We start from the raw sequence: 26,253 nt of genomic DNA on the forward strand, positions 1-26,253 counted from the left end.
CATGCAAAAAAGCAACGAATATGGAGTAACAAAAATTTCATGACAAAGTAGTATTATGGGTAGAATTTTCTCAGTAACTAATTTAGTAGAATTTCGTTATTTCATGCCAAAGTTTGTTTTCTCAGTAACTAATTTAGTAGAATTTTCTTTTCTCCTTGGATTTTCGTTATCTTTTAAGGGATAAGATTATGGGTGTTGATTGAGTTGGACGTTTTTTTTCTGCAATTTCTTTTTAATTGATTGTGTTTCTCTAGAGAATATTTGAATTTGGTGACTATAGGATTAATAATTCTATAGTAGAATTTGCAAAGATTGTATATTTCTTGGATTAACTGCATTTTGGGTATTGGTAGTTGTGAATTACGACTTGCCAAGTTATTTGCTAGTGGTGACGAAGCTGGAAAGATAAAGCTGCTGCTGTTTTGGCTCTTGGTGCAATTGGTGAAGGTTGCGTTAATGGTCTTTATTCTCATTTGTCCGAGGTAATTCTTCTTGATTTTTAACTGGTACACAGTTTTGAGGCAGATTACAAGATGAAGAATAAATGGTGCATGTATGACAATCATCAATTTTCCTTAAATCAATTCATGCTCATAAATTTATCATTTTTGCTATTGCATTGCTTTTCCTTTATTCTTCTTTGACATGCTTGCCTTAGAATTTGAAAAAAGAAAAAAAATCATATTTATGTCTGCATATTGTGGCATTTCCAAGTCCAGTTTTAGATCACACGGAGGATTTCTTGTTGGACGCTTTCACGATTCAGCAAATACATTGTTCAGGTATGATTGGATCTAAACATATCCAGTATGATGTAGTTTTGCCCTTATGGTGGTGTCTGAGGCAAAAAATTGATGCCTTGGATATATTATGTACACCCGTTTGCTTTATGTGCTAATGAAATATTTTTCATTTTTGGAAATTTATGCATGGTAAATCAGTAGAAAGTCAACAAACTGCTGGTCTGCTGCTGAAAAATAATCTTAGAACTGCATATAAGCCAATGGTTCCTGCACACCAACTCTATATAAGGTCAGAATTGTTACTCTGTTTAGGAGCAGTAGATAAACACATTAGGTCAATAGTTGGGACTATTGTAACTGTGGTTGTTCAGCTAGGGAAATTTTGGGATGGCCTGAGCAGTTGCAAGCTCTTGTAAATTACTTGGATAGCAATGACCTAAATCACGTGGAAGGTGCTATGGATGCATTGTCAGAGGTATGCAATGAGTAATCTTCTAATTTCAATCGTTGTTGAATGGAAGTCATCGTATTATTGTTGAGAAGCTTTCTTTTAGTTTATTCAATGTAAAACCGTGCCTTTCTAATAGTTTTATATAGTTTAAACCATATAATTTGGGAGGAGTGAATTAAATCAATAAAAGCATGTGGCTGTAGTTTCGTCCTGAAACTATTAGAAAACATTCATCATTTGTCACATGAAGTTAGTATGACATCAAATGTCTAGGGTGAGATGTAATATTCATTCTCCATCTCATCTGTTGGGATCAAGCACTTGATTCAATGGCCTCGTAGAACTAGATTTCCCTACATAAAGAAGCATTGTTGGTGGAAAAACTTTCAGTATTTCTTGTTGGACACTTTCTTAATTCATCAAATAAATTGTTCAGGTATGGATGAAAAAAGCTCCATCAATTGTTTCTCTTCAAGCCTATTAGCCTCTGCTTTGATACTATTTGGCTGTTCATACCTTTTTTAATCTAGTAAATATAAATAACCGCCAGGACCATTTTTGCATAGTATGCCATTTATTTTCTGTTTTTGGCGCATAGCACTAAACTTATTTTTGTTGTTTTGATTGGATTTTGTAGTTGAAACTCTCATGTTTCCTTTATATTAGGATAGTGGTAAACCAAAACATTAAAATTCTGATACTTATGGGCAGTACCTGATATTTTTCATTAATTTCTTGCAGGCTTTATGTGCATCCATGAATAAATAACTTCAGGGTTTGTTTGTCCTTGCTTATGATCCTTCTGCAGAAAAGTGGAATGCTATCTTGTTTCTTCTAACTTGAGCATATTTAGATCAATTTTTTTGCCAAATGATTAGGTTTGTGCAGCACTTGTTCAGCTAATTGAAGTCCACCGATCTTTTCTGCAGGTATGTTTTGTTTGTTACATTTTAGTTTTATTACATTGTTTTTTATTTTGCAGTTCTTTTTGCTTTTAGTCTCTATCTCATACTGTTTTGTCTTTTTTTTTTTTAATTAACAACCTACTTTTTTTTTTCTCTGATGTGATTTTTAACTATTTCACACCATATTTGAAGAATGTAATTGAATTTACGTTGCAAGTCAGTATGGACACTAAGTAGTACCTTTTTTTAAACTGGTAAAGATAAATAACAACCACGACCATTTTTGCATCTTATGCCATTGATTTTCTGTTCTTGGCACATATCACCAGTAAAGTTCATTTTGTTGTTTTGTCTATGCATAGGATTTTGTGGTTGAGAACTCTGATGTTTCCTTTATATCAGGATAGTGGTTATCAGAAAGGCTACCAGCAATTTGATGTGTTAGAAGATGTGTTTAGGACTGCTAATGTGGATTCATTGAATGTTTCATGTTGTTCCTGTTTTTCTGGTGTTAGTTATTTTTTGTTGTTCATGCTGATGGTCATGGCTTAATCTTAGGATTATGATTTTAGTGGGTAGTTATTAATTAGGCTTTAAATTGTAATGTTTCTGATGTTAAGATATGCAGTAGTGAGTAAAGTGTTCTTTACTTCAAAAATAACAACATTTGGTATCAGAGCCTTCTTTTTAAGGGATCTGTGTGTGAAATTGACGCATCATGGAAGCTGAAGCCAGTTTCTCTGCAATTGCTCCGGCGGTGTTCGACGGAGACAACTACCAGATTTGGGCAGTACGTATGGAGACATACTTGGAAGCTTTAGATCTTTGGGAAGCAGTGGAAGAAGACTATGAAATTCCTGCACTTCCAAACAATCCCACCATGGCACAAATTAAAGCACAGAAAGAAAAGAAGACAAAGAAATCAAAGGCAAATGCCTGCTTGTTTGCTGCAGTCTCATTCATCATCTTCACTCGTATCATGTCTTTGAAGTCAGCAAAAGAGATATGGGATTATCTCAAGAATGAATATGAAGGAGATGAAAGAATTAAAGGGATACAAGTCCTTAACTTGATTAGAAAATTTGAACTTCAAAGAATGAAGAACTCCGAGACGATTAAAGATTACTCCGATAAGCTTCTGAGTATCGCAAACAAAGTAAGGCTTCTTGGATCTGAATTTACTGACTCAAGAATTGTAGAAAAAATTCTTGTTACAGTACCTGAAAGATATGAAGCAACCATCACTGCCTTGGAGAATACAAAGGATCTGTCAAAAATTTCCTTAACAGAATTGCTTAATGCTTTGCAAGCACAAAAACAAAGAAGACTGATGAGGGAAGATACAACAATTGAATGAGCTTTGGCAGTCAAGCATCAAAATGTGGCCAAAAGCAAAAGAAAGAAGAAAAAAGATTTTGAAGAAAATGGGGCAAGTACTGCATCAGCCAATGCAAAAGGAAAGAATGAAAATCAGAAGAAATCTTATTCACCTTGCCAACATTGTGAAAAGAAGGGTCATCTTCCATTTAGATGCTGGAGAAGACCTAATGCTAAATGCACTAAATGTAATCAGATGGGGCATGAAGCTATTATCTGTAAAAACAAAAATCTGTAACATGGTGAAGATGCAAAGGTTGCTGATCAAGAGGAGGAGGATCACCTGTTCGTAGCTACATGTTTCTCCGGCATCGAATCAAGTGAGAGTTGGCTTATAGATAGTGGTTGTACTAACCACATGACACATGACAAGGATCTATTCAGGGAACTAAGCAACACAAACTCATCGAAAGTTCGAGTTGGTAATGGCAAGTACATAACTATGAAGGAAAAAGGAACAGTTGCAATTTCAACTTGTTCAGGTACAAAGTTCATTTTTGATGTATTATATGTCCCTGAAATTGATCAAAACTTGTTAAGTGTTGGACAACTAATTGAAAAGGGTTATAAAGTTGTGTTCGAAGATAAAAGTTGCTTGATTAAAGATGCAGTTGGCCAAGATATTTTCAAAGTAAAAATGAAAGGGAAAAGCTTTGCTCTAAATCTATTGGAGGAAGAGCAAACTGCTTTCCCAATCAAAGAAAATATCACTGAAGTATGGCACAAGAGGCTCGGGCACTATCATCATCAGGGGCTACTGCAGATGAAATCCAAGAATATGGTAAATGATTTTCCAGAACTTGATGATCATATTCCAAACTGCAAAGCATGTCAGTTTGGAAAGCAAAGTAGGAAACCATTTTCCAAGGTAACATGGAGAGCATCAAAGAAGTTACAATTAATTCATACTGATATTGCATGCCTACAAAAAACGTCTTTTCTGAAAGGTAGTTTTTATTATGTTGCATTCATTGATGATTTCACCCGTATGTGTTGGATCTTCTTTTTAAAGTACAAGTCAGAGGTGGCTCAAGTCTTCTGGAACTTTAAAGCCAGAGTTGAGAATGAGAGTGGCTGTAGAATTCAAACTCTCAGATCAGACAATGACAAAGAGTACACTTCTGAAGCATTCACTCATTTTTGTGAAGAGGCAGGCATCCAACATCAATTAACCACTCCATACACTCCACAACAAAATGGAGTAAGTGAGAGACGGAATAGATTCATATTGGAGATGACACGATGAATGCTACATGAGAAGAACCTGCCAAAGTAATTTTGGGCTGAAGCAGCAAATACTGCTGGTTTTTTGCAAAACAGGCTTCCCACAAGAGTAGTGAAGGATCAAACACCCTTTGAGGCATGGTATGGTTATAAACCATCTCTGAATTTCCTTAAAATATTTGGATGTTTGTGCTTCACTTATGTTCCACAGACCAAGAAAGATAAATTAGATAAAAGAGCACTTCCAGGCATCTTCATTGACTACAGCTCAGTTGCAAAAGCTTATAAAGTTTTCCAGCCACAAATTGGAAAAATTATTATAAGCAATGATGTGCACTTTATGAAAGATGAAGAGTGGAACTGGGATGATGAAAAAAAGATGGATCCAACCTTAAAAGAGCACAAGCTCAAGTTTTCTAGCGTTGGAGACTGGGAGAATGAAATGGTGGATGACAGTCCTATCAGAGGTACAAGACTACTTTCTGATGTTTATCAAAGATGCAATATTGCTGTGTGTGAACCTACAAATTATGAAAAGGCCAAGACGGATCAAAATTGGATTGCTGCAATGAAAGAGGAGCTATTCATGATTGAAAGGAATGAAACATGGGAGTTGGTTGATCGACCCTAAAACAGAAAAGTAATTGGAGTCAAATGGGTGTACAGAACCAAGCTTAATGCTGATGGCTCAATCAACAAGTATAAAGCTAGACTCGTGGTCAAAGGATATGCTCAAATACTCGGTGTGGACTACTCAGATACCTTCGCACCAGTTGCTAAACTCGACACCATCAGGCTCTTACTCGCCGTTGCAGCACAAATGAATTGGAAAGTGCACCAATTAGATGTCAAGTCAGCATTTTTGAATGATTTTCTGCAGGAGGAGATTTATGTAGAACAACCAGAAGGCTATGTTAAGGAAGGAGAAGAAGACAAGGTTTATCTTCTTAAAAAGGCACTTTACGGATTGAAGCAAGCTCCAAGAGCTTGGTACAGCAAGATTGATGAACATTTGCAGAACTTGGGATTTGTCAAAAGCTTATCTGAATCAACTTTATATGTCAAGCACAATGGAGCTAACATTCTTATCATCTCACTATATGTGGATGACTTACTTGTGACAGGAAACAACACAAGTATTGTGGAAAAATTTAAGCAAGAGATGATAGAGTTTTTTGAAATGACAGATCTTGGATTGATGACTTTTTTTCTTGGAATGGCAATCAAACAGAATGAACATGAAATCTTCATCTGTCAGAAAAAATATGCCAAGGAGATTTTGAAGAAGTTTAAACTCGAAGAATGTAAAGAAATGAGGACACCAATGAACTCAAAGGAAAAGCTCTGTAAAGAAGATGGAACAGAGAAGATTGATCAGGCATATTTCAGAAGCCTGATTGGTTGCTTAATGTTTCTCACAGCAACTCGGCCTGACATTTTGAATGCTGTAAGCATTTTATCTCGGTTTATGCATTGTGCAAGTGAATGGCATCTCAAGGCTGCAAAGAGGGTGCTTAGATATGTGAAAGGCACAAGTGATTTTGGCATTAAATACACAAAAAGCAAAGAGTTCAAGCTGGTTGGTTTCTCAGACAGTGATTGGGGAGGTTCCATTGATGATATGAAGAGCACTTCAGGCTATTGTTTCACACTTGGTTCTGGTGTTTTCTCATGGAGCTCGAAAAAACAAGAAATTGTAGCTCAATCCACAGCTGAAGCAAAGTTTATTGCTGCAACAACTACTGTTAATCAAGCTTTGTGGCTAAGAAAGATTTTAATCGATCTTAACTTAGAGCAGGAGGAAAGCACGAAGATTCTTGTTGACAATCAAGCTGCCATTGCTATCTCTCAAAATCCTGTGTTTCACGGAAAAACTAAATATTTTAATATTAAATTATTCTTCTTAAGGGAAGTACAGAAAGATGGAGCTGTTGTTCTTGTCTACTGCAAAACAGAAGATCAAGTTGCAGATGTTTTCACCAAGCCACTGCCAGTTAGCAAGTTTGAATTTCTGAGGACAAAACTTAGTGTTTGCAGCTCCTAAAGCAAGGAGGAGTGTTAGAAGATGTGTTTAGGACTGCTAATGTGGATTCATTGAATGTTTCATGTTGTTCCTGTTTTTCTGGTGTTAGTTATTTTTTGTTGTTCATGCTGGTGGTCATGGCTTAATCTTAAGATTATGATTTTAGTGGGTAGTTATTAATTAGGCTTTAAATTGTAATGTTTCTGATGTTAAGATATGCAGTAGTGAGTAAAGTGTTCTTTACTTCAAAAATAACAACATGATGCAGCTCTTATGGGTCTCCTCTGAAGAATATTGGATACTCAAGCGGGAGCAAGAGTCTGCTTGTTCAGCTTTTGTAATGCTTGAAGTAGTTGTTAAACTTGCTGTATTTGGGATTAAATTCTTATAGATTACAACAATTGTTTTATTCATTTGCAGGAGGCTGGTTGGAAATAATTTTACAGTAACTTATGTGTGCTTTTGTCCAATATTAGGTTGTTTTCTGGCCTTTACATTATAATAATCTTTTTTAGTGTTGCAGTTATGACTTGTGAAACCCAGCACTGTGGGTTGTTACTTTGTCTATTTCGTATTGCTAATTATGGTTCTTTTCTATGAGCAGTTTTTTCAGTCTCCAAATGCAGACAAATTCTTTTTTCAGTCTCCACACGCAGACACGCAGACAAATTTCATTGGCTAGATATACATCCATGGATGAATACCTTCTGGGTTTGTTTGTCCTTGCTTATGACCCTGCTGCAGAAGTGCTGAAATTGATGAATAGTTTCTATTGTTCTTTATGTACTCTTTTTTTTTAATTATAATTCTGTCACTTGCGTGGAATACTCAAATCCGCTGTAAGTATTTCCTAATTTTTGTTGTAACTTACTATAACTGCAAGTCTATAAAAGCTTTCTGATTTTCTGGTTTCGGCATTGATTTAAAAGATGTAGTATTAGAATTAGACATATTTTATTATCTAGTCCTTGATGTTAATGGTTCTTGGGTTTTTTCTGTCACGAAACCATAAAATTGCTGGGCATTGCTAGTATGTGTATTAACTAAAATACTATTAAAAGAACTATTGCTGTTGACTTTTAATAAGAGTTAAATAATTTCCTTTTTATTGGTTGAGCTGTTTGGTGTCCTATTGATTACATATGTTTCTTATGGGTCTCCTGCTGGAAATATGGGATACTAACAACTGGGTGCAAGAGGTTGCTTGTTCGGCTTTTGCAATGCTTGAAGAGGTTGTTATAATCTTGCTGCACTACTTGCTGTACTTTGGATTAAATCCTTATATATTTCAACAATTGTTTTATTCATTTGCATTAAACATGTTTTTTATCTAGTCGTTGATGTCAATGGTTTTAGGGTTTTTTCTATCACGATGTATCAAGTAGAATGCTACAATAATAGCTGTTTGTCTCCTACAAAATTTTTAGTATTTTGAGTTAGTGAATGAATTGTTGAGGTTATCTTGTTTCTTTTAAGCTCAGGCATTTTTAGATCAATGTTTTTTGCCTAATGATCAGGCTTGTGCAGCATTTGGTCAGCTAATTGAAGTCCCCATCTTTTCTGGAGGTGTGTATCTTTTGTTTGTTACATTTTAGTTTTCTTACATTCTTTTTTTTTTTTTATATATATATTGCAGTTCTTTTCGTAGTTTGAAGTGTCACTTCTTTTAGTATCTATGTCATACTCTTGTTTCTTTTTATGCATATAAATAACCTTCTTTTTCTTTTCTGTGATGTGATTTTTAACTATTTGACAGCCACAGTTGAAAAATGTAATTGAATATATGTTGCAAGTCAATAAAGACATTGATGAATGTTGGTAACTTTCTTCTTTGTGCATTCTATGTCTGAATGTCTTATATATAGATTAAAATGTCTTTTAAAACCATATTTTTATATTCGTGTCTTTTAATCTTAATGTCATATTCTTGTGTGTTTTTATGCCTATCCACAACCTTCTTTTTCTTCTCTGTGATGTGATTTTTAACTATTTGACAGTCGCATTTGAAGAATGTAATTGAATATATGTTGCGAGTGAATAAGGACATTGATGAACGATGAAGTGGCACTTTAAGCATGTGAATTTTAGTAACTTTCTTCTTTGTGCATTTCATGTCTGAATGTCTTATATGTAGATTAAGATGTCTTTTAAAACCTTATTTTTTATAGCTTTTGCAGATTGACATGCTTCAAAATAATAGTTTTTGGCAGAATGCTATATCTCTTGCATTTAGCCTTTTTTTTATTTGCTCACCTTTGCTTGTTCACGTATATATTTTTTAAATATGTCAGAAGCGTTGGAGGTGTGCTTGCCCCTGTGCCTCTGCCTCTATGTGCTATTGAACTGTAGTTATCAAGAATTTTAATATTATAGCCATCATATTCTTAATCCTTTCTGTTAAAAATGTAGAATCATTTTCTTGAATCTAGGCATGGAAAGGAATGAAGGCCATGCATTTAACTTTACTAGCATTTTATCCTCCCCCTCCCCTGGTCTAATGTTTAAGATTCAATGTTGAGCTTGATTGGCTGGTCTGCATATTGCGATGCACTGGCACCATGTGAGAATTTGAGAGAATATCTGCCATGCCTGATTCAGTATGCTAACACTTTGCTGAGGTCTATTTTGTTAGTTTCTTTTTTCTTTTTTTTAGAGCCATTTACAACACCTATGTTCTTAATTTCATGTATCTGTTACTTTTTTTTTTTTTTTTTTTAGATTTTGTTGTCAAACATTGTTTATACTGATGACGATAAGTCACTTGTTGATGCTGAGGTTGTCTTTTTCAACTTCTGCTTTCAGGTTATCTGAATTGGCAGTTATAATTGATAATTTATTTGAAGTCAATTTATTTTTGTAGGAAGATAAGTCTCTTCTAGACAGACATCAGGTTATTATAATTTTTTTCGTTATCGTGCTCTTAGATTTGTGTAATTTGTCTCATGTCAGCATTGTATCTTGCTGAATGTGGTTTCTAATAGATTCTCATTGTATTTCCTTTCCAAGATCTAAAACCTTGATTTCATACATTGCGATTTCTTGGTTCTTATGATGCAGAAGATGATGCAAGTATTTTATTTCTTTGCCAATCAATCAGAGTGAACTAACGTGACTAAGTTCTATTCTGTTAGTTTTAGAAAGAAATGATTTTCCAGTGAGATTTTATACTAAATAATAATTTTGGTACAGGATGATGACTCATTCAACATATGGAACTTGTGAAAATGCAGTGCATCAGCTTTTGACGTTCTATCAAATGTGTTTGGGGATGAAATTCTTCCTACTTTGATTGCCTACCTATTATTCCGGTAACTTGGCTATTAGGGATGTAAAATTTTGATCATTAGAAATTGTATCTGTTTGATTGTTTCTATTTATGTTTCTTAGCATCCAATTGGTATGTTGCATTATAAATTCATCACTTCATCTTGGCCTAAAGATGTTAACTAAGTTTGTTCCATGGTGCATCAGAATATCATATTGTTTCATGCTGCAGAATCTACAAACTTAATTCATTTGCTATGAGATACATATACATATACATATACATATACATACATATATATATATATATATATGTGTGTGTGTGGGTGTGTGCGTGCATGCGCACATGTGTGCACGTGTGTGCATGCGAGTTTACATTTTGATGGAGAAAATAATGTTTTAAACTGAATTTCCCTTGGTTGGAGAGGCACTCGATTCTGGATTGATTGGATAGTCTTGGGCTAAACGGGTATTTTGGTGGGCAATGTTGGTCGTTGGGTTTGATTGGGTCAACTGGGGTTGCAGTCGTCAGTCAGTTTGTTATTTGGTGTTGGGATGTAATGTTTCTTCATCAAAACATATCCTGTATGATGTAGTTTTGCCCTTATGGTGGTATCTAATGCAAAAAATTGATGTCTTGGATATATTATGTACACCTGTTTGCTTTTTAGTTACTATAGAATCCTTTCTGACAAATCCATAGATCAAAATAGTCATTAAAAAAGAGAAAAGCTGAACAACTGAACATGGCTTGGCAACATATTTCCACAATGGAATCATTTAGGAAGAATATTGTCTACCACAAAATAGTAACAGGAAGTGATGCCTGCTTCAATATGATAGAACCATGCTCTTCTCCAATAAGGATTAATGTACAGCACACTGGCTATACTCAGTAGCACCATAAAGTAAGACACAACAAAACTTGCATAAAAGACGTTCATGTCAATTGAACCATTGTCAGTTGAAGCCCTTGGCATTGATGATGATGGTCCTGTTGAGCAGTTGTTGGGTAGAGGTGCGCCACAAAGAAATGGATTTCCCAGGTAGCTACTTTCTTCAAATGTTGCAAATTGCGCGGTCCTTTGAGGTGTTCTTCCAGATAAATTGTTGAAAGCCACGCTGAAAGAGGACAAGAAATTTAACCCCACAAGTTGAGAAGGGATTTTTCCGCTCAAGTTGTTGTGAGAAAGATCAAGACTCTCAATTTGCTTGAGTTCAGAAATCGCTGGAGGGATTAGTCCTGTCAAACTGTTGAAAGACAAGTTCAATGTATGGATTTTTTGGATGTTTTTGAATGTGTGAGGAATCTCTCCAATCAACTTGTTGCAAGAAAGATCAATTCCAGACAGGTAAGTGAGGACTTTTCCCTTATAAGGGTAGGATTTGGTTTTTGTTGTGAACTCGAGTGGCTCTTCAGTGGAGAAAGAAGTCCAACTAGTTATACCAATAACAAAGATAAAACGGACGTAATCTTGGGATATATCATTCAGTGTGGTAATCTTCAGGCAAGGTGGAATTGTACCAGAAAGATGGTTATTAGAAAGATTAATCAAGCTTAAGTGGCTCAAGTTGCATAACTGAACGGGAATCCCACCTTCAAAGTGGTTGTTGTTTAGGAGAAGAAATCTCAACTGAGAAAGACTGCCAATCCAATTTGGAATGATTCCAGTTAACTGGTTATGGCTGAGATCTAATGTCACCAAGATAGTGCTGTTACGAAACGCATTTATGAGTGGCCCTTGTAGCTTGTTTCTTGATAAATGGACTTGACTGATCTGCAATCGGCTGAAGCAAGATGGCAGAATCCCAGAAATATTGTTCATTGAAAGATCTAGAAGTTTAAGATTGAGCTGGCAAAACTCCTCGGGGATTGGAGCTTCAAGATGATTTTTTGCCATGGCAATTTCTTCCAAACTCATATTCCCCATCCATCTTGGTATTCCACCAAAAAGTTTGTTATTGCTAACATCCAATGTTGTCAAAAAGGAGCAATTAGACAAACAATTTGGGATCCTTCCAGAGAAGTGATTCCCATCCAATCTCAACTCAGTCAAGTTTGTCAAGTTAAAATTTGAAGAGAACATCTGGCCTTGCAATCTGTTGTTTGACAATATAAGAACAGTCAATGAGGAGCAGCCCATTGCCAAGCGCTCCGGTACTCCACCAATCAATTTATTGTTAGACAAGTCCAAGACTTGTAGGTAATTCACATCACCCATGGAATCTGGAATGCTACCGCCAAAATAATTTTTTGAGATGTTCAGAAAATTCAATGATGGTAGTTTTGCTCCAATTTCTATTGGAATGCTGCTGTTGAAGAAATTGTTGGAGATATCAAACTTTAATAAACCCAAATGTTGAGCTAATGGTAGCATAAGCGGTCCCAATAGAGAGCTATTGCTAAGAATTAGTATCTCTAGTTTTGTGTTGTTTTCCAACAACCAAATTGGGAACTGCTCTCCCTTGAAATAGATGTTAGAGAGATCAACAGACACCAAGTCTTGTTGATGATAAAGGAATTGAGGAAATGATCCAACATCTCCACAACAAGATATGCTGATCCCATTCAGTTGGAATGTTGGCGCCAAAGAATGCATCTCGGTTTCAGCATATATGGTATTGTTGTCTGCAAAGATGGAATGGAGTTTTGAAAGGTTGAACAAGGGACCTAATGAGCTGGGGATTTCAAAGTAATTGTCTGAAAGATCAAACGTTCGGAGGGATGTTAAACTCTTAAGGGCAGATATACTTCCAGAAAATTGATTGGAATAAAGAAGCAAACTTTCAAGCGATGTGAGATTGGAGAAGCACTCGGGCAAGTTACCCCATAAATTATTGTCTCTAATATCCAAGTTTTGGAGATTTGTCAATTCACAAAAACCTGCAAAAGTAGCATTATATTAAATAAATGAAGAAGGTGCCATGCGCTGGAACAAAAAAAAAAAAAAAAAAAACAATTAGTCTCTCCATCCCTTATATTTTGTCACTTACTAACATTTCATAAAATTTAGAGAGATCAAAAGGAAAAGAGATAATACATAAAGAAAATTTTAAAAAATCTGGTGTTTGTTTAGAACATAGTAGGTTTCGTTACTTTTTTAAAAGTTATGATAAAAGGTAATATTATATAAGAATAATATATGAAGAGTAACATTTTGTATGGGAGAATATTTCAAATGCAAAAGGGACAACATGAGTATAGGATGGTGGGACTAAGGAGAACTTAAAACAAAGGTAAGGTGTCTATCAATCTCAACCTTGGGAATATAAGGTGCCATTGAGTCCGCAGTCCCATAATTCTAGATTCTTGAGAGAAGGCATTGCTCCAATTTTTTGAAGAAAGTTGTTTTCCAGGGAAGTGCCCCGTATGACCAAGGATTCCAAATTCTTCAAATGAAGTGGACCTATTTCAAATAAATATATTTACGGAAACATATGAAGATATATTTTAAGTAAAAAAAAAGGGGGGGATAATATCATAATATGTATGCAATTAACAATATACTCACATCCTATCATAAATTACAGCTTTAACAATTGTATAAATATTTATTTCATACTATTAAGTCAATTAATCAAGATGTTTATTTTGGAAGAAAATCAAGATGCTTTTTTAGGAAAACAGAAGTAAAAAAATATGTCAAAAAAGCTTAAATTAATTCAGATAAATATTGTTAATGACAAGAAACAAAGTTACCGAAGACTTAAAATCAACAAATTTCCTTTTTTTCTTGTTATTTATATAATTGCTAAACTATTTTGCTTTTTATTTTTTTGTTGATTACTAATTTACATAGACTCATAATTGTGATACCTTCATTACAAAATCTTGTAATTTTAAGTATATGCAATGCTTATTTGAATGGCTAGAGGTAAGAGACATCCAAAAAAAAAAAAAAAAAAGAAATAAAATGGATCTATAACTACAAATTTGAAATATCTAATTTACCATGAAAATTGAGGCTGCCGTTGACGTCACAAACTTTCACTTCCAAATTTTTAAGAGAAGCCAACATTCCAATATCTTGAATAAAGTTGGAAGGAAGAGATGAATCTTCTAATATCAGCTCTTCCAAACTTGTCAAATATTTCCATTCTATTCAATAAAAGTTACGAATTATGTTTTGAATTGAAAGACATAATTACAAATGATAACCGAAAAAATGATACTAGTACTGAGTAAGTAAATAAAAAATTAAAATATTTAATTTATCATGTAAATTGAGGCTGCCATTGAACTCACAAAAATACATGTACAAATTTTTAAAGGAAGTTAACATTCTAATATCTTGAATAAAATTGGAAGGGAAAAATGAATCTTTTAACATCAACTCTTTCAAACTCGTCAAAATTTGCCATTTTGATCAATGAAAGTTAAAAATTATGAAAATTAAGAAGTATGTTATGACAAAAAAATAGTTGCAAATGACAACCAATAAAATAGTTCTCCAAAATAAGTCTCTAGTATAGTATATGCATATAAGCTATGAGATTTGGCCAACGATTCATGTTTTCTCTATGAGGGTTGATCCTGTAAGGTGATAATTTAAATCTTTGTCACTACTTAAGTTAGAGATTATCATAGAAAAAAGTATATACAAATATAAATACAGTCACTTTTGTTGACTCATTTTAATGGACAGAGACAAAAGTTTTAGTAAAAGGCTCAATATTAAATTTAACATATGTAATATTATTTATTTTTATAATTTTTTATATATTAATCAAATTTATTTACATAAAAAGACTATTGATTAAATTTACCATTAGTCAAGCATATTTGAAAAAATCATTTAACAAAAGATAAAAATCACAATGAAAAAGAATTTTAGGGCAAAAGTTAACCATTAAGTATATGAAAAATTTTCTATCTATTTATTGGAATAATAAGAGAAATTATGTTAAAAAAACTTTCAAAAAGTATTCAATAATGTCATATGTGAGAAAAATGGGAAGAATTTATAAGAATAAATAGGGGAAACAAAATGATTTGATAAAATTAAGGAGAGGGTAGAGCAGGGAATAAAAATTTAATACAAAATTTTTAATTTTTTTATTGATCTGAAAAAAAATTAAATCAAATTATATAAATATATATACACACACACACAAATCTCAACGCCATAACATTAAAGTTATCCCATTTCAATCTAATGCAAGTATTTGGTTAACATAAGGCTTGACGTTTTTATTATTATTTTTTAAAAAAATTTATAATTTTTTATATTTTTCAAATAATATGTTCTATTATCAACAAAAATAATTCTAACAAAATTAAATAATTAGTAAAAATAAAGGAAGTAAATAGAATTAAAAATGAAATAAAATAAAAAAATTGACAATTTGAGTAGAAAAAGTTTTAAATATTTAGAAGTGATAAAGAAAAGAATAAAAAATGTTATACTTGATTAATATATTTATCTAACCTTTAGATAAAAAAATTAATAGATAAAAACATATTAATCAACATAATAAAAAAAAATTAAGAAACATACTCCTGTTTTTTTTTCTCAAATTAAATCTCCTCATCCTTTTTAGATTGTCTCAAAATTGTTTTCATTTCCTTTAACACCTACAATTCATATTTTAGAAATTTTTCATATTTTTACTCTTTAGAATTTAAATATATAGTTTATCAATATTGCAAAAAAAGTGAAGAAATAATGTTGAAATAATAATAAAAATTTTATTTGGCTTATATAAAAAAAATAAAAACAAAAAAATTGTCACACACTATTAAAATTAAGTTTAAAATTATCTAAACAAAAAATTAAATTCCAAATTGGGATTGGGGTGACATGGTAATAAAAGGTATTTAATTCAAATAAGAAATAGATAAAAAGTAAAATAAAAATGTTTGATCAGTACCTTTTCCTAATCGATTAAATAAATGTAGGTAATAGTAGTAATTATAAGAGCAAATCATTGCATATAATCATCAAAACTTACGGGTAGTCAATGTTCCATAAAAATTAAAACCACCCAATGCAAGAGTCTTCAATGACGGGAATAAGTCCAGCAATTGCAATGAAAGGCTGCAAGCTGTAAGTGAGACAATCATTACAAGATGGAATGTAAAAAAGTTAGTAATACAATTAAATCTTCTTGTATGATTTGTAAATACACATAATATAAATCTTTAAACCCTTAAATTTAAACCAAGGCATACTTTCTTGTAAAAGTAAATGTAGTCTTCTAATTCAAAATAGAGAAAAGGCACAATATTGAGTTGCAATCAATTTAAATTTGCTTTTAATTTTTTGCAATAAGAAAATAAAGAAGAATTGTGGTTTTTTTCTTTTTTGTACAACCAAAATTTCATTAATAATATTGTCCAGCAAAAGTGTACATATACAAAAGCAGTTAAATATTAATATATAATATATTAACATTACTAATTAATCACTGAAATAAAAGATTACCTAAATTGAAGAAAAGGCAAATGTTTCGGTCAATTTGAATTTTAATTTCTTAAAGTGTTTAGAGATGTAACTAATTCAAACATGTATGAACAAATTGATGAAGACACAAGTTTATTTGAGCAGTACCTTTGATGTCATTGGGGTTATAGCAGGATAGAAATAGATTTTCCAAGTTGCTCAAAGTAGCTAACCCTGAAGAGAATCACAAATAAAAATATAATTAAATTAAATTAAAATAAAACATAATATTCAGGCATTTGGGCTTTAAAGCATATATTTAGGTATTATATAATAATAAGATATCATCCAATAACTTTAGAAAAAGAGAAAGGAAGGAGGGGGTAATTTTACCTTTAAGATCTATTAAAGTTCTTGTAATTTTAAGTATATGTAATGCTTATTTGAATGACTATAGGTAAAAGACATCCAAAAAAAAAAAAAGATTTGTAAATGTAAATTTCTGAAAGATCTAATTTATCATATAAGTTGAGCTTGACATCACAATCAAATACTTGAAAATTTTTAAGAAAAGCAAACATTCTAACATCTTGAATAAAGTTAGAAGGAAGAAATGAATATTCAAATGCCAACTCTCTTAAATTTGTCGAAATTTTCCATTTTATTCAATAAAAGTTACAAATTATGTTTTGAATTGAAATATATAATTATAAATGACAATCGAGAAAATGGTATTATTACTTACTAAGTAATTGAAAAATGGAGAGATTTAATTTACCATATAAATTGAAGCTCTCATTGAACTCACAATTAAATATGTACAAATTTTTAAGAGAAGTGAGCATTCTAATATCTTGAATAAAATTCGAAAGGAAAGATGAATCTTTTAATGTTAATTCTTTCAAATTCATCAAATTTTGTCATTATAATCAATGAATATTAGAAATTATGAAAATTAAGAATTATGTTATGACAGAAACAATTGCAAATGACAACCAATAAAATAGTACTTCAAAATAAGTCCAAGTATAGTATATGCATATGAGCTATGAGATTTGTCCAATGATTCATGTTCTCTCTTTGAGAGTTAATCCTCTAAGGTGATGATTTAAATCGTGAAATTACTTAAATTTGGGATTATCATAGAAAAAAGTATTCACAAATATAAATATAATCAGAAAAATTTTACTTGTGCTGACTCATTTTAATGGACAAAGACAAAAGTTTTAGTAAAATGCCCAATATTAAATTTAATGTATATAATATTATTTTTTGTAATTTTTTATATATTAATTAAATTTATTTACCCAAAAATACTATATTGATTAAATTTTTCATTAGCCAAACATATTTGCAAAAATCATTTAACAAAAGATAAAAATCACAATGCAAAAGAATTTTAGGGCAAAAGTTAACTATTAATTATATTTAAAATTTTCTCTCCATATATTGGAATAATAAGAGAAATTATATTAAAAAAAAACCTTTCAAAAAGTATTCAATAATGTAATGTTTGAGAAAAATGAGAAGAATTTCTAAGAATAAATAGGGGAAACAAAATAATCTGATAAAATTAAGGAGAGGGTGGAGTGGGGAATAAAATTTTAATATAAAAATTTTAATGTTTTATTGAAATTCAAAAAAAAATTTTAAATTAAACTATAGATAATATATATATATATATATATATCAATAACGGAACATTAAAGTTATGCCATTTCAATCTAATGTAAGAATTTGGTAACATAAGGCTTGATGTTTTTATTAATTTCTTTTTTTAAATATTTTTATAAAATTTTATAGTTTTTTATATTTCTCAAATAATATGTTCTATTATCAACAAGAAAATTTTAACAAAATTACATAATAATTATGAAAAAAAATAAAGGAAGTAAATAGAATTAATATTGAAATAAAATAAAAAATTGACAATTTGGTTAAAAAAAAAGTTTTAAATATTTAGAAGTGATAAAGAAAAGAATAAAAATGATATAATTGATTAATATATTTACCTCACTTTTAAATAAAAAATTAATAGATAAAAACATATTAATCAATCTAATTTTTTTATTGATCTGAAAAAAAGTTAAATCAAATTTTATATATATATATATATATATATATACACACGCGCACACACAAATCTCAATGCCATAACATTAAAGTTATCCCGTTTCAATCTAATGCAAGTATTTGGTTAACATAAGGCTTGACGTTTTTATTATTTTTTTTAAAAAAAAATTTATAATTTTTGATATTTTTCAAATAATATGTTCTATTATCAACAAAAATAATTCTAACAAAATTAAATAATTATTAAAAATAAAGGAAGTAAATAGAATTAAAAATGAAATAAAATAAAAAAATTGACAATTTGAGTAGAAAAATTTTTAAATATTTAGAAGTGATAAAGAAAAGAATAAAAAATGTTATACTTGATTAATATATTTATCTAACCTTTAGATAAAAAATTAATAGATAAAAACATTTTAATCAACATAATAAAAACAAATTAAGAAACATACTCCTGTTTTTTTTCTCAAATTAAATCTCCTCATCCTTTTTAGATTGTCTCAAAATTGTTTTCATTTCCTTTAACACCTACAATTCATATTTTTACTCTTTAGAATTCAAATATATAGTTTATCAATATTGCAAAAAAAGTGAAGAAATAATGTTGAAATAATAATAAAAATTTTATTTGGCTTATATAAAAAACATAAAAACAAGAAAATTGTCACACACTATTAAAATTAAGTTTGAAATTATCTAAAAAAAAAACTAAGTTCCAAATTGGGATTGGGGTGACATGGTAATAACAGGTATTTAATTCAAATAAGAAATAGATAAAAAGTAAAATAAATGTTTGATGAGTACCTTTCCCTAATTGATTAAATAAATGTAAGTAATAATAGTAATTATAATAGCAAATCATTGCATATAATCATCATAACTTACGGGTAGTCAATGTTCCATAAAAATTAAAACCACCCAATTCAAGAGTCTTCAATGACGGGAATAAGTCCAGCAATTGCAATGAAAGGCTGCAAGCTGTAAGTGAGACAATCATTATAAAATGGAATGTAAAGAAGTTAGTAATACAATTAAACCTTCTTGTATGATTTGTAAATATGCATATTATAAATCTTTAAACCGTCAAATTTAAACCAAGACGTACTTTCTTGTAAAAGTAAATGTAGTCTTCTGATTCAAAACAGAGAAAGGCACAATATTGAGTCGCAATGAATTTAAATTTGCTTTTAATTTTTTCAATAAAAAAAAATCAAACAGAACTATGGTGTTTTTATTTTTGTACAGCCAAAATTTCATTAACAGTATTGTCCAGCAAAAGTGTACATATACAAGAGCAGTTGAATATTAATATATAATTCATTAACATTACTAATTAATCACTAAAATAAAAGATTACCTAAATTGAAGAAAGGGCCAATATTTAGGTCAATTTGAGTTTTAATTTCTTAAAGTGTTTAGAGGTGTAATTAATTCAAACATGTATGAACAAATTGATGAAGATACAATTTTGTTTTAGCAGTACCTCCGGTGTCCTTGGGGTTATGGCAGGACATAAACAGATCTTCCAAGTTGCTCAAAGTATCTAACCATGAGGAGAATCACAAATAAATATATAATTAAATTAAATTAAAATAAAACATAATATTCAGGCATTTGGGCTTTAAACCGTATATTTAGGTATTATATAATAATAAGATATCATTCAATAACTTTAGAAAAAAAGAAAGGAATGAGGTGGTAATTTTACCTTTAAGATCTATTAAAGTTCTTGTAATTTTAAATATATGTAATGCTTATTTGAATGGCTACAGGTAAAAGACATCCAAAAAAAAAAAAGATTTGTAACTGTAAATTTCTGAAAGATCTAATTTATCATATAAGTTGAGCTTGACATCACAATCAAATACTTGAAAATTTTTAAGAAAAGCAAACATTCTAACATCTTGAATAAAGTTAGAAGGAAGAAATGAATATTCAAATGCCAACTCTCTTAAATTTGTCAAAATTTTCCATTTTATTCAATAAAAGTTACAAATTATGTTTTGAATTGAAATATATAATTATAAATGACAATCGAGAAAATGGTATTATTACTTACTAAGTAATTGAAAAATGGAGAGATTTAATTTACCATATAAATTGAAGCTCCCATTGAACTCACAATTAAACATGTACAAATTTTTAAGAGAAGTGAGCATTCTAATATCTTGAATAAAATTCGAAAGGAAAGATGAATCTTTTAATGTTAATTCTTTCAAATTCATCAAATTTTGTTATTATGATCAATAAATATTAGAAATTATGAAAATTAAGAATTATGTTATGACAGAAACAATTGCAAATGACAACCAATAAAATAGTACTTCAAAATAAGTCCAAGTATAGTATATGCATATGAGCTATGAGATTTGTCCAATGATTCATGTTCTCTCTTTGAGAGTTAATCCTCTAAGGTGATGATTTAAATCGTGAAATTACTTAAATTTGGGATTATCATAGAAAAAAGTATTCACAAATATAAATATAATCAGAAAAATTTTACTTGTGCTGACTCATTTTAATGGACAAAGACAAAAGTTTTAGTAAAATGCCCAATATTAAATTTAATGTATATAATATTATTTTTTGTAATTTTTTATATATTAATTAAATTTATTTACCCAAAAATACTATATTGATTAAATTTTTCATTAGCCAAACATATTTGCAAAAATCATTTAACAAAAGATAAAAATCACAATGCAAAAGAATTTTAGGGCAAAAGTTAACTATTAATTATATTTAAAATTTTCTCTCCATATATTGGAATAATAAGAGAAATTATATTAAAAAAAACCTTTCAAAAAGTATTCAATAATGTAATGTTTGAGAAAAATGAGAAGAATTTCTAAGAATAAATAGGGGAAACAAAATAATCTGATAAAATTAAGGAGAGGGTGGAGTGGGGAATAAAATTTTAATATAAAAATTTTAATGTTTTATTGAAATTCAAAAAAAAATTTTAAATTAAACTATAGATAATATATATATATATATATATCAATAACGGAACATTAAAGTTATGCCATTTCAATCTAATGTAAGAATTTGGTAACATAAGGCTTGATGTTTTTATTAATTTCTTTTTTTAAATATTTTTATAAAATTTTATAGTTTTTTATATTTCTCAAATAATATGTTCTATTATCAACAAGAAAATTCTAACAAAATTACATAATAATTATGAAAAAAATAAAGGAAGTAAATAGAATTAAAATTGAAATAAAATAAAAAATTGACAATTTGGATAAAAAAAAGTTTTAAATATTTAGAAGTGATAAAGAAAAGAATAAAAATGATATAATTGATTAATATATTTACCTCACTTTTAAATAAAAAATTAATAGATAAAAACATATTAATCAACATAACAAAAACAAATTAAAAAACATACTCCTTTTTTTCTTAAATTAAATTTTCATGTATTGTTTGGATTGTCACAAAATTGTTTTCTTTTCCTTTAACACCTACAATTCATATTTTAAAAATTTTTCATATTTTTGATTTTTTAGAATTTAAATATATAGTTTATTAATATTGTAAAAAAAGGGGAAGAAATAATGTTAAAATAATAATAAAAATTTTATTTGGCTTATATAAAAAAATAAAAACATGAAAATTGTCACACATTATTAAAATTAAGTTTGAAATTATCTCAAAAAAATTAAGTTTGAAGTTGGGATTAGGGTGACATGGTGGTAAAAGTTATTTAATTCAAATAGGAAACAGATAAAGAGTAAAATAAATGTTTGACCAGTACCTTTCCCTAATTGGTTAAATAAATGTAGTTAATAATAGTAATTATAAAAGAAAAGCATTGCATATAATCATTATAACTTACGGGTAGCCAGTGTTCCATTAAAACTAACACCATACAATTGAAGAGTTTTCAACGATGGGAACAAGTCCAACGATTGCGGTGAAAGGCTACAAGCTGCAATTGATACAATTAGTACAACATGAAATGTAAAGAAGTTAGTAATACAATTAAATCTTTCAGTATGATTTGTAAATACACATATTATATATTTTTATTCCCCCAAATTTAAATCAAGATATACTTTCCTGTAAAAATAAATGTAGTCTTTTGATTCAAAACAGAGAAAGGCACAGTATTAAATTACAATCAATTTGAATTTGCTTTTAATTTTTCTAATGAAAAAATAAAACAAAACCGTAGTGTTTTTAATTTTGTGCAACCCAAATTTCATTAATAATCAGAGTTAGAGAAGTACAATATTGTCTAGCAAAAGTTTACATAGACAAGAGCAATTTAATATTAATATACAATTCATTAACATTATTGATTAATCATTTAAATAAAAAATTACCTAAATGAAAGAGACGGCAAATGTTTCGATTAGTTTGAATTTTAATTTCTTAAAGTTTTAAGAGGTGTAATTCATTCAAACATGCATGAACAAATTGATGAAGAAACAATTTTGTTTTAGCAGTACCACTGGTTGAATAGCAGGATATAGATAGATTCTTCAAGTTGCTCAAAGCATCTAACCCTGAGAAGAATCACAAATAGAAATATAATTAAATTAAATTAAAAATAAAACATGATATTCTTGCATTTGTGCTTTAAAGCTTAAGTATTATATAATAATAAAATATCATTCAATAACTCTAGAAAGAGAGAAAAGAAGGAGAGGAGGTAGTTTTACCTTTAAGATTTATTGATCTGTTCAAGTTGTAGCATCCTAAAGACAAAGACTTTAGATTTGAAAGTTTACCAAGGGATGACAATATGCTACAATTGAAGAGATTCTGCCTCAAATCAAGCACTTCCAGATTGATCAACCTTAGTTCCGTTTCATTGTCTATATAACATTAATTTACATAATTAATTTCATTACTTTTTAATTTCTTAATTAATTCTAAATAATTGAAAACTCTTTTTGGAAAAGTACAAAAATTTCCACTGAAATATTCCAGTTTGTAAACATGTAAATTATACATTTCCCAACAAATTGTGTTAAATACCTTTGGATGGAACAAAGCCGTTCACTTGATTATCCCAGATGTCTAATTCCACTAAATTAGTCAAAGCATTCAATTCTGAAGATAAAATTACAAAAAAAAACTAGTAATTAATTAACAAATCATATAAAACCCAAACATATATAGATTTTAAATCATATTTACCTTTAATATGTATCGGCCCATCCAATTTGTTACTTTCTATATACAAAGACTTCAAATTTGAGAGCACAACAAGAGATAAGAATATGCTGTTGTTGAAGAGATTTTCACTTAAACCAAGCACCTCAAGTTTGATCAACCTCAATTGTTCATTCTGTGAAAAATTAGTAACATAATTTCATCTTCAAAAGAATATCTAATTATTATATATATTTATTACTTAAATTCAGTATATGTTGACTTACACTTTGAAATAAAGATCCGAGACTCTCAATTTGATTTTGGCCTAAATACAACTCCTTTAAGTTTGTCAAATTATTGAATTCTGTTCAAATCCAATCAAATATATATCAATCTAGTTATTCCTTTTTAAAACCATGAGATTTTTAAAACAACCCTACCTCGTAAATTAACAGTTCCTTCTAATCCGCAATTCTGCAAACGCAAAGATTTTAAAGATGTAAAACCATCTAGATGTGATAAGATGTTGTTTCCTAATACATTGCCATATAAATCCAGAGTCTCTAACTTGTTCAATTTTGATAACCTCTTCATACCTGTTTCCAATAATATTACAAAATTTTAGTAAATAATCACTACTTTATAAATATATATAACTCAATTACGAAACAAATGTTATTTACTTTAACTTGATTTTTATATATAACATAATATTAACATTACCCTGTATAGGATTTGACCCAGTGAATTGGTTTTTTGCTAGATTTAAAGACTTGAGTGATGAAAGTTCGCTTAAAGATGCTAAAATGCTATCATTGAATTGATTAACACTTAAGTCAAGGATCTCTAGTTTGTCCAATTTCAGTGACAGCCTTTTAAAACCTACAAGGAAAAATGTAGCATTTAGTGACTTTCCGAAAAAAATGAAATAAAAAATATTTAGATAAGATGAACAAAACTGGTGATCAATAAAAATGAATTTTCAAATGCAAAATATTTATTGAAGTAGCAGTTAGTAATTAGGTGAATTTGAATTAACCTTGATTGTCAACACAACCAGCAATGGAATTGCCAACCAAATAAAGACTCTTCAATTCCTCAAAAGGAAGAAACAAAGAGGCATTGAGATACCAAGAATCTCTCCCACTCCAATCGTACTCTCCCAAATAATAATCATAATAATAATAATTATTATTATTATTATTATAAACTAAATCACCATAGACTTCAAAAGTTGTAAGATTAAGGAAGAGTCGGATCACTCGTCCAGTGGAGGTGTTGCACTCAACCCTTTTCCACTGACAACAATCTGAACTCTGTTTTCCCTCATCTATCCAATAATTCTTTACATCTTCAATATGAGTAAAGAAATGTTTGAGTTGCAAGAGAGCAATTTTTTCTTGCTCCCAGCACCTTTCACATTCACAACACCTTCCTAATAGGAATGCTACCAAAACCACCCATAACCATTTCCACTCCATCTTAATTAATTAATGCACTCTAAAAAAACTTAATATTAACTCTGCTGCTATGCATTTGGCATCACTATATCCATGGGGTTTATATACTAAAAAGTCACTTGAAAAGATACAGCCTTATTTCCTAGAAATTCATTGAAAATGGCACACTCAGTCTTGACGTACTTGTCAAATTCCATAGCACTAAGAAAACACATTGCATGAAGCTTCCTACAAATTTTCTTTGTGGAAAAGTAAGCACAGACTCTGACAATTATAATAAACACTCCATCTTAATTATAACATCATTAATGTCTTGTAGTGACATTGCTAACAAAAATTAGTGCTTACTTTTTTTTTTCTTTGTAAATCCTTATTAAAACTTTTGTTTTGTTTTTTTAATTTAATTTTTTAGAATACTTTAGTTTTCCTTTTAACAGCTTCATTTTTTTTTTGTTGCTAAAACAATTTTAGGATGTATTCCATAGTAAAAAAAGTGAAAAGATGAATAAAACAAGGTCAAAAGTGGAAAAAAAATAAATTTTAGCTATGTTTTGTAAAAATAAAAAATAAAAAAAAAGATTATTATCACTTATTAATACAAAAAAATCACTCCAAATGTAAAAGAAAAGATGAAAGAAAATAGAAGAGGTATGAGCATGTGTTACATATTTATAAAATTATCCGTCATATTTAGATTTTTTTACAAAATGTTATAATAATAAAATCATATTTTTTTTCTTTCATTTTCTAACTCTACCAAACAATAATGAAAAATATTATATTTTCTTTCTTTTTCATTTTTTTTAACCAAGCACATCAATAAAAATAAAATATATATTTTTTATCTTTTTATTTTTCTATTCCCATACTAAGCAAGGCCTCTATTTAGTAATTTTTTTTTGTTTGCCCACCTTGCTAGGGTTATTGCCAAATTTCATGTCAATATTAAATATTTCCACAACTAAAGGGAGACATGATGGCCCATTGTAGCTTTTCTACCTATATCAAGTTAGGGAGGAAGATATTACATATATTAATTCATTGTCATGACTAGTTGATGTCTAGACTTTTGTTTAGCAACTGTATTATTATTTAGGAGACATTGACTTTGGCATCAACTATGAAATAGAACAATGGATCAGTCTACACGCCAACCTCATGATAGGATGGTGGATTCCTCCTCTCTCTCTTTCCTGGAAGATATAAATTTGGTGTGGAAGTAATCAAATAAACAAAAAGTT

At 29.7% G+C, this 26,253-nt stretch overlaps 2 protein-coding genes across 2 annotated transcripts in view; one reads left to right on the top strand and one right to left on the bottom strand.

Moving 5' to 3' along the window:
* The window catches only part of LOC111303325 (uncharacterized), a 98,516-nt gene extending 90,259 nt beyond the window's left edge, over nucleotides 1-8,257 (top strand). Inside the window, exon 10 of the transcript XR_016326755.1 lies at nucleotides 8,241-8,257. The gene's annotated coding sequence lies outside the window, so the exon portion shown is untranslated. The remainder of the gene's footprint in view (nucleotides 1-8,240) is intronic.
* A 2,446-nt stretch (nucleotides 8,258-10,703) lies between these two features.
* On the bottom strand, nucleotides 10,704-25,467 carry LOC111302609 (cuscuta receptor 1-like). The gene is made up of 16 exons (XM_089742207.1): nucleotides 24,592-25,467; nucleotides 24,276-24,434; nucleotides 23,993-24,148; nucleotides 23,837-23,916; nucleotides 23,595-23,745; nucleotides 23,433-23,507; nucleotides 23,114-23,269; nucleotides 22,901-22,957; nucleotides 22,285-22,377; nucleotides 19,927-19,986; nucleotides 19,329-19,421; nucleotides 16,539-16,604; nucleotides 15,940-16,032; nucleotides 13,940-14,086; nucleotides 13,248-13,394; nucleotides 10,704-12,871 (listed from the first exon to the last, which is right to left on the bottom strand). Exons 1-16 carry the CDS (start codon nucleotides 25,031-25,033, stop codon nucleotides 10,764-10,766), a joined length of 4,083 nt encoding a protein of 1,360 aa, XP_089598333.1. The 5' UTR covers nucleotides 25,034-25,467; the 3' UTR covers nucleotides 10,704-10,763.
* Nucleotides 25,468-26,253: the final 786 nt, after the last annotated feature.

Source organism: Durio zibethinus, chromosome 13 (assembly GCF_047325235.1).
Source record: "Durio zibethinus cultivar Kanyao isolate XHJ-2024 chromosome 13, ASM4732523v1, whole genome shotgun sequence".
In the NCBI taxonomy this organism is placed as follows: Eukaryota; Viridiplantae; Streptophyta; class Magnoliopsida; order Malvales; family Malvaceae; genus Durio; species Durio zibethinus.